We start from the raw sequence: 9,433 nt of genomic DNA on the forward strand, positions 1-9,433 counted from the left end.
CATTTATGTTAACAGGAAAAAACTCACAATGATAAGGGCATCATATTGGACAAAAAGGCGAAAACTAAAGGGAAGAATTGCAGAACACATACAAGACATAATTGATGACACTGAGTTTATTTCTTGTCACTCAGAAGCTCAGTATGATTCAGATATTTTGGACTCTTCTACACTTACTCAAGTTACTGCATCAAGAAACGAATCAGAAATTTTGTCACAGGTCACTGATGATGCGAATTCAGTGGAGCCATCAACTCACTCTGAAGTCCACATTGAAAGTAACGTGATTGATTTTGATTTGCATTCATCAAGTGATAATAGTGCAGGAGAAAGTGACTATGAGCTTGACGATGTAGCAGGAAAACAGATAATCAGTGACATTGCTGAGTGGGCAAAGACATTTCAAATTCCAATGTCGGCTCTGAGCTCATTGCAAAATGTCCTTATCCCTTACTTTCCTTCAATGCCGAAAGATCCAAGAACTCTTTTGCGAACCCAGACTTCATACACTGTAAAACATATGGCAGGTGGGCAGTATCATTACTTTGGTATTGAGGAGAATATCAAAAACAGATTTAGTTCGCATCCTGAATTCACTTCAGTCACAGAAACTCCTTTGAAGCTGCAAATCAATATTGACGGTCTCCCCCTTTTTAGAAGCAGTAGTACGCAGTTCTGGCCAATTTTAGGTTGCTTGCAGAGCTGTAGAGAGCCTTTTATCATTGCATTATTTGTTGGGCAAACCAAACCCTCCAACCTTGCCCAGTACCTACATGATTTCAAAGAAGAAGTTATTAAATTAAAGAATGATGGTTTTCATTTTGATGGAAGGCATTTCTTTGTTGAAGTTTCTTCAGTCATTTGTGATGCTCCAGCAAGAGCATATGTGAAATGTGTTAAATTATGCACTGGTTACCATGGTTGCGATAAGTGTTGGATAGAGGGTGAATGGCTGAAAAAAGTCATATATCCCAAGTTTGATGTCAGGCTGAGAACAGATGCAGAGTTTGTTGACATGGTAGATGAGGATCATCACCATAGACGTTGTCCATTACAGGAGACTGGTTTAGGATTGGTGTCTGCCTTTCCATTAGATTATATGCATTTGGTGTGTTTGGGGGTGACCAAACGATTACTTCGCCTGTTAATTAAAGGTCCCTTGAGATGCAGAATGCAGAGCTGTAAAATAAATGGAATTTCAGATGCTTTGATTGCTGTCAGAAATAACATCCCTAAAGAATTTGCGAGACGTCCAAGGTCACTTAAGGAAATTGACCGATGGAAGGCAACCGAGTTTCGCCAATTCTTGCTTTATACTGGAATACTGGTCTTGAAAGAGCATGTTAAAACTGAAGTGTACAGGCATTTCCTTATTCTTTCTGTAGCCATGCACATTTTGTTGAATCCTGCTCTGTGTCAACTATACTGTGATTATGCACAACAGCTTCTTCTTACATTTGTCAAACAGGTTGAATGCATATATGGCAGAGATCAACTGGTATATAATGTGCATGGTCTACTCCATTTGGCACATGAGGCGAACAAATTTGGCTCACTTGATAACATTTCAAGTTTCCCATACGAGAATTTCCTTCATCGGTTAAAACGACTCATCAGAAAACCATCCTCACCCCTTCAACAGGTAATTCGACGTCTCTCAGAGGAAAAGTCGTCCCCAAGACAAACATGTTCATGTGGGCAGAAAACAACCAAAGCTGACTGCAAGAAAGAGCACATGAATGGTCCTTTGCCACCTAACACTAACCACTGTCGGCAGTATACCGAACTGCGTCTTGATTCATACAGTATTTCATCATCACCCAGTGATAGCTGCATAAAAGTGAAAGACAGTCTAGGTGTTGTTCGAAATATTTTGTTGAATGACAAAGTCACTGTTGTGTACGAGGTGTTCAAATCTGTAGACAATTTTTTTGACTATCCCCTACCCTCTGGATGCCTAGGAATACACAGAGTTGCTATCCTTGATGGTGTGCTCCATACATGCTCAGTATCAGAAATTAAGTGTAAATTCACCATGTTGCCATGTAAAGGAGGGTACTTGGTTATAGCTCTGACTCATCAAGTTTGGTAAAAACAAAAGTCTTGATGGTTGACAGCTTGACACTCGGATCTTAGTTGCATGAAATTCATTTTGTCTACTAAGCAACGAAAGCAAGTTAACAAATGAAAAATTTTCTCTAAAATGATATTTGTGGCAACCTAGAGTATCTAAATATAGAAAAGTAAAACTAATAGCACAAGTCTATTGTATCAAAAGGGACTTAACCTTATTTTTTTGTTTTTCATTGTCTAAAAGAACATGGTTTCAAGAATTTCTGTTTCACTGAAAGCGACCCCCATTTTTCACAGAAAAAACACTTGCTTTTTAACCAAAGTTGATTTCCAGGGAAATGTACGCAGTTGTTGAGTTCAAGATTGAGGGCACTGTGGCCCTAGTTGCTGAGAGCTGGCTGACGGACGAAGACAACATTGTCAAGTGGCCTGCAAAATTCAAGACACAAGGCAGAATTGACAGAGCTGTACAGAGGTGCGAGCCACCAAGCAATGATTATGAGCGGTTCCCCTGTCGTGTGCTGTATAAAACAGGTGTGTTGTTTGAAACTTAACAAAATTTGCCAAACCATATGTAGCTAACTTGAGTTGATGGCAATTAAAACTAGATTTCTGAAAACATACTCTTGTTCCTAATGTCTAAATATGATTTATGTCGTTTGTTGATGTTGACATGATAAGGCTTGTGGTATAAGTGCCCGCTGTCAACATTTTAGAGTCACCTGATAGCTACCGGGTTGGTAACTGGCCACTGTTAACGGACCGAGCTTGGGGCGCGGTCCATTAACCAAGGTTATAAACCATGTAGTGAAGACTTCCATTAATATATACCTTTTTGTGAAACAATTTGTTAAAATGGTCAACATTTGACAATTTTGCTTTGCCTTTTTGTTGTACTTATGTTCAAGGGATACAATCAACTGTGAGCTCTGCTGATTGTAAACAACACCATATCTGGAAATGTAGGTTTATACGCGCACAAATTACATTTTCAGCACGTATGCGTGTGTGTGCAGTAAACATGGTAAACTACTAGTTGTACACAATGTATGCAGGTTTGGGGCCCATTTGTTCTCTAGTGTCCAGAGCCAGTCTTTATATCACCTGTTTACATACCCCCATGTGATCAGGTTTGACCAATCAGAATCTATAATTCTGTCCAAGATATTTATTAATATAATACATTTAGTTCACAGAAAAACTGCACAGAGACTTTACAAAGCTGGTTACTATACAATAACATTTTCACAAATTTTCAGGCTTAATTTTCCGAAATTCTTTCATTTTCCCAGCCTCTTATGAGAAAGGCATGGCTAAAGTGCGCCAGGCACAAGACACATCAGACATTGGAACTGATATGGAAACGGAAGTGCCACCCAAGAGAATTATGAGGTTTGTAGTGATCGATATCATGTTGAACCGCCCATTGTAAAATCCATAGAATCAGTTCTGCATAGAATAAGGGAACTTAAAGGCATGTCCAGAATATTTTTTAATTTTTTTTTTTTTTTATTATTATTTTTAATCACAATTATATTATATATTTATTGACCAAACCAACAGCGGACAACCGTCAATTACAGGAAAGGATAAAAAAAAAAATAATAATAATTATTAAATAATTAACAAAGTCAGTTCTTTCCTTTAGAAAACTTAGGGGTTCCAGGTCTCGGCCTTAATATTTAAAAAAACTGCGATGCACGAACCCCTAATAATTTGCTGTATATACATGTATTTCATTAGCTGATATTGCACAAGGTAGTTCGCAGTGTAACTCATGAACCAAGGAAACATTGCAAAAGAAGAATCTTAAAAAAAAATAAAAAATGTGTCACTCTGAAATTTGCTTGCTAACAAGACTTGGTGTCTCAACTGACGGGGTTTCCCCTTCATCTTGGGAATATGTTTGTCAAATAAATTAAACGTGCTATCTTGTAACTGTGACTCTTGTAATTTCTGGAAAATCCCATAATGTTAGAAAGCCTTCACTCTTTATCTTGATGAATATGACAAAGTTTTGTATTCTGAATTTCTGAGCTTGATGAGTGCTTATTGTTTCCTTTTTTCACCACACAAAAAACAAACATCATCAGGCCAAACCCACGCTATCAGCAGGATGCATCATCAGATGAAGAAATTGTTACTGCAATTCAGCCACGTCGCAGTGTGAATTCCACATCTAACAACAGCCCATCAGAATTGCCATGTCCACCACCAAGCCTCATCCTTTCGGGGTCACCCTCGGGGTCTTCGGGGTCTTCGGGGGGTTTGAGTCGGTCCTCATCAGCTTGCACAGGTATTTTGAATAAGTACTTCACTCTTTGTGACTGGCAGGGTGGTGTTATTTCTACTATTACTAAAAGGGGAAAAACAGATTGTATTGTATGTGTACTCATACAGGATGGTTTTAAAAAGCTTGTAACCTGTGTTGTGTGTTAACCATGGTCTGCAGGTCCTGAACAAAGTTATGGGTTTAGCTTAACCTGTGAATCTCAATATGGCCCATCATAATTAGCATGTACAACACTGGATGGCCAAGGGAGCTTCAAGACACATTGGCGCGAACCAACACAATGAATGCATGTGTAACCCAGAAAATGGATCACTTGAATAAAGTAAATAAAACTAAACGTTGGGGAAACTCACTTCAGAAAAACTCAATTAATCTAAGGATAGAATAGGGTAAAGACACAAGGAAATGCAAAAAGTAGGACAGCGACTCAAATTGTAGGTTTCCTCATTAAAAAAATAATTAAAAAAACAACTGTATTGATTACAAAGCGTTGACCAAAAGCAAGACCAGTGATTCAATGTACAGCAATAAAAGGTGGAAAACTTCTGTCTTACAGAACATTCCTAGAAATTAACTTGTACAGGGTGCTGGAAGAGATTAAATTGGAAATAAACAGTGGAAGGGTAACTGAACAAAGTTTTTTCTACACCTGTCACACATGCAAACCTGTTGAAGGGGTTTTTCATCCACTTTCTGAAATTCCAGAGACTTTGTTTTTACTTAGCGGTTGAGCTCTACTTGTACTAAGCACTTGTTAAGAAAATACTGTCAAAAGTGAACAGCTTTGCATGCATTCATTGTGTTGGTTCGCGCCAATGTGTCTTGAAGCTCCCTTGGACAATCCAGTTTTGTACATGCTATTTATGATGGGCCATATTGATATCCACAGGTTAAGCTAAACCCATAACTTGTTCAGGACCATGGTTAACACACCAACACAGGGTAAAACAGATTACCGGGAATTTCAGAAAATGGGTGAATATTTAATAAACTTTGCTTCTCTCCACCCAGGGGTAAATGGGTACCTGTGAGGGCAGAGATGGTTCTTGTCATTGGTTTAGCCATGTAGCGCATATAATTGTCGCACAGGCTGTATACTCCCCAGGGAGCTGAGATGGTTTAAGGAATGATTTAAGGCCCAGTGACCAGGGGTAATAATGTCGGAAGCGCTTTGAGACACCCCATGAAAAAGCGCTATATAAAAACCGTGTATTAGGCCTATTATTGGTATTTTTTTAACCAACCTGCACTCGATGGAAAGTCCTGTGTGTACATACACTAATTTCCAATCATATTATGAAGCCCATGTGCTCCCACTCATACCCATGGTAAAAGCACTTGTTCCCATGAAAATGTCTTTTAATACAATATAAAAATGTCTTATAATACAATAATGGTTAGGCACTCATTATACTATTTTCATCAGCAACTGAGAAGAAACTGCTGACCCTGATAGAAAAGGCAACCATGATAACTACAGAAAACCGAACCCTGCTCATTCAAATACTGAGAAAACTCAATACGTCACAACAGGAGTTAGATAATGGTGGTTTGCCAGAAGGATTGACTTTTCCCTTGAAATTGTTGAGGGATGTGAGAGACCTGGAGGCCCTCCTTCAAAATTTCGAGAAGGAGAAGCTTTTGGTAAGTTTTTTTGTTTTTCATGGCAAAATGCTGGAAACATTCAAAGAGTTAATTTCCATTAGAAAACAAATCACAAAAAAATGCTCAGATTCAATATTTCAAAAACAGAAAGAAAGATAATTTTGTTTTCTTTTCCATAGATTAATTGGATGATAAAACACAATTTGTAAAATCGCCTGAGTTTCTAAATCATGTTTGTGGTTACTTTTTTTTTTCTTCGAATAAAACAACCATCATCATTTTACCAAAAACAAAAATAACAGTTGTCATTTATTGCGTTTTGGAAACAAACTCTTAATTCTTTTACACTACTAACTACTTCTTGCGGAACGTTTTTGTTTTGGAAAGCATATAATTATTTTACCAAGCATTTATCATTAGGATGCAAAAATGTTTCCACACACAACTCTTTACGTAGGAATAGAAAGTTGACAGTAAAACTGATGTCTCCTTGGATTAACGCTAATGTAGAAAGCATGCTGAATTGTTATTATCCACTGTTATCCACTACGGCAGGATCATTACTATTGTCTATCTGCTGATTTTTGTTTTCAAATTTTTTAAAGGTCACTTACTTATCCAATATTGGTGGAGAGAATCTTGGCAGTACGGTCAGACGAATTCTTGTCTGCATATTGACCAATGACCTTGCAAAGCAGTTTAATTGGATTGGAAAAGGCACAAAGGAGGCCTTCTGTAAACTTCGTCTGGTGAATGTTGTACATCGTAAGTATTAACAGCCACACAAAGCGCAAGTTGGGTCAGAAAATGAAAATATAGAACAAACATACTTGAAAATATAACTCGAAAACTAAGTCTAAGAGATGATAACAGTTTAATTAGTTTACCAAACTACCCACATTGAAAGATCACGTATGACTTATAATTGTGGACAATCTTGTAAACTAATACAATTTGTGTGTAATAAGCAATATAACCACAAGGGAAACTGACTGTGTAAATTTTAATTCGTTTTTGGGTAGCCAAGTTTTGTGAGACACAGACCTAAATTCTGTATCACTGTAGCCGTATGACAGTATGACCATCTATGTGAGATGAGACTTGGATACAGGGAGCCCTGGTTTGTTGAAGGGCTACATTCAGAGGTTATTGGTTGAATGCTTTGTCAGCAGAGTCTTATGGATTTGAATGTACTTTGATGGAATGATCCTTGGTTGGGGGTTCCAAAATTGCAGGTCAGAGAACTTTGAGGAATTATTTTAGCTCATTTAAAAGAAAATGCATAAAATTTAACATTTTCTAAGGGCACAAAACTTAATTGGGATTGACCACAATAAACGGGCAACACGATCTGGGCCCAATTTCATAGAGCTGCTTAAGCATAGAAACTAGCTAAGCAAAACAAAATTATGCTTACAAGGAAAAAGTTTACCAGCTGAAATATCATTTAAAATGTAGCAAATGGGACTGGTATCCTGTTTGTTGTTGCTTAGCAGAAATTGTTTAAGCAATTTGTTCTGCTTAAGCAGCTCTATGAAATTGGGCCCTGCGTATCACTTGTTCGTATATATTTTATTTCAGTTAACCTGTTTTCAAATTTTCTCAAATTAATTCAGGAGCTGTTCGCAGAAATCCAGCCGTCAGATCTGCGACAAATGCTGAGATAGATTCCATCATAAAAGATTGGTTTCGCTATGCCAAAGACCGTGATGGTGGAAGGGCGAGAAGAGCACGTCAGGCCAGCGTTAGTCCTTCCGAAAATGTCAGCCAGGAATCTACTGAAGACTATGGTTCCAGTGATGAACATGACCGTCCCTGATCGATGAAAACCAGGGAGCCTGCATGCAGCTAGAGATTTTGGTTCAGATCAGTGAGGAATTATAATACACTCTTAGAGAATGTAAAATCTTCTACTATTGTATGTCACTACATCAAGCTTGTACTATACACATCTTGTTTCGATGTTTGAAGTTGATTGAACTCATAATCATTAATGGTAATCAGGGACTCAATAGCAAGGTTGCCTTGATCACGAGTGCATTCACGTTTTTTGTACTACTTTTCTAATGAGCCCAACTTGAGTTTCAAATGTAATGTTAGAAAAAAAGAAGCTTTTATTTTATTTTTATATTTACTTTTTTGTCGTGAAAAAAATCCCATACAGATGGACACGTGTTTTCAAGTGGAACAAGCAAAGATTGTTTTGTGCCATGTGGTCTTGTGGTCGTCATTAACCCATATGCATGTTGGTTAAAAAAAGTTATTTTGCTTGAGTTTGAAAATAAAAATTCATAGCTATTTGCATTCTCACAGTGTCAGATTAATGGTGTGACATGTCAGCGGCTGGCTTTTATGCACAAGGTACACTCTGAAGGATTTTAAAAATAATCTAAAGGATTGTTGTGAGGGACCAACTTAAAAGCAAGGTTGTTTTGATAACAAGTGTTTTCACTTTTTGTGTTAAAAGAGCGACTTTTGAGCCCAACTTTTTAAGTATGTTGGTTAAAACAACAGAAATTATGTTGCTTGAGTTTGATAATGAAAGTTCATTATTACAGCATTTGCATGTCCATTAGAAATTATGTCAAATTAATAGTGTTATGACATGTCAGTGGCTGGCTTTTATGCACATTAGAGATCCAAGTTTTTGTTGACAAAAGACCAATTAATTTACCTTTTGTTTACTCTGAAAAATGCCTTTCATCTGTAGCCTAACTTAATCAGATTTATGTTTGTCAATAGTACAAGAAGTTAATAATTAAAGTGTTGTAGCAAGAAGTTTATAAAACCATTAAGGTAAACAAATACATAAATGTTGCATTTTTCTCTTACATACTTGGGAGTACACTTTCTTGGTCTCCATTTATATTAAAGATTCTTTAAAAAGATCAAAGTGTTCTCAACTGTTATGTTTTCAGTGACCTACTTTATTCAGTTTGTTATATTTTTATTTTGGAAAATGAACTCTTGAGTACCTGGGCCTGCAGGTCAAACTTATGAGAAATGTTTGTCTTATTCACAGTGGTCGGGGGGGGGGGGGCAAACTGTTAAACTAACGTTGGTCCAATGGCAACTTTAAGGTTGGCCCAACTTCGCTCTTCAGCATTGGTGTGGGGGGGGGGGCAAAACATTAAAACTAACGTTGGTCCATCGACAACTTTAAGGTTGGCCCAACCTCCCGCCAACATAACCAACATGCTAGGGGCTACTGTGGCCCAACGAATATCGAACACTGGACCAACATTGAAAGACCGATGTTGGCCCAAACGCAAAGGTACCGTTAGGCCAATTGCAGAATTCAGGTTGGCCCGAGGTAGGGACTCGACAATGGCCCAACATTTTACCAACATAGTGGGCCAATGTTAACCCGATGAGCAGATCCAAGCTGGGCCAACGTGATCAACCAACATTGGGCCAACCCTAATACCATGTGTTGGCCCAACACGTCCTTGCTATCTGGGG

General features: G+C 37.9%; 1 protein-coding gene across 1 annotated transcript; it reads left to right on the forward strand.

Moving 5' to 3' along the window:
* Positions 1–1,576: 1,576 nt before the first annotated feature.
* Positions 1,577–8,442, forward strand: LOC117299072. Its single transcript, XM_033782488.1, has 7 exons — positions 1,577–1,642; positions 2,408–2,607; positions 3,366–3,465; positions 4,167–4,369; positions 5,793–6,010; positions 6,577–6,736; positions 7,588–8,442. The coding sequence occupies exons 2-7, from the start codon at positions 2,412–2,414 to the stop codon at positions 7,788–7,790; spliced, it is 1,080 nt and encodes a 359-aa protein (XP_033638379.1). The 5' UTR covers positions 1,577–1,642; positions 2,408–2,411; the 3' UTR covers positions 7,791–8,442.
* Positions 8,443–9,433: the final 991 nt, after the last annotated feature.

Source organism: Asterias rubens, chromosome 14 (genome assembly GCF_902459465.1).
Source record: "Asterias rubens chromosome 14, eAstRub1.3, whole genome shotgun sequence".
NCBI lineage: Eukaryota > Metazoa > Echinodermata > Asteroidea > Forcipulatida > Asteriidae > Asterias > Asterias rubens.

Bases quoted from the DNA above. Each gene is read 5' to 3' on its own strand.
- LOC117299072 (XM_033782488.1), top strand. From the start codon at position 2,412: ATGTACGCAGTTGTTGAGTTCAAGATTGAGGGCACTGTGGCCCTAGTT. The intron at 6,011-6,576 runs GTAAGTTTTTTT...AATTTTTTAAAG, and splicing joins TCGAGAAGGAGAAGCTTTTG to GTCACTTACTTATCCAATAT. The intron at 6,737-7,587 runs GTAAGTATTAAC...AAATTAATTCAG, and splicing joins TCTGGTGAATGTTGTACATC to GAGCTGTTCGCAGAAATCCA.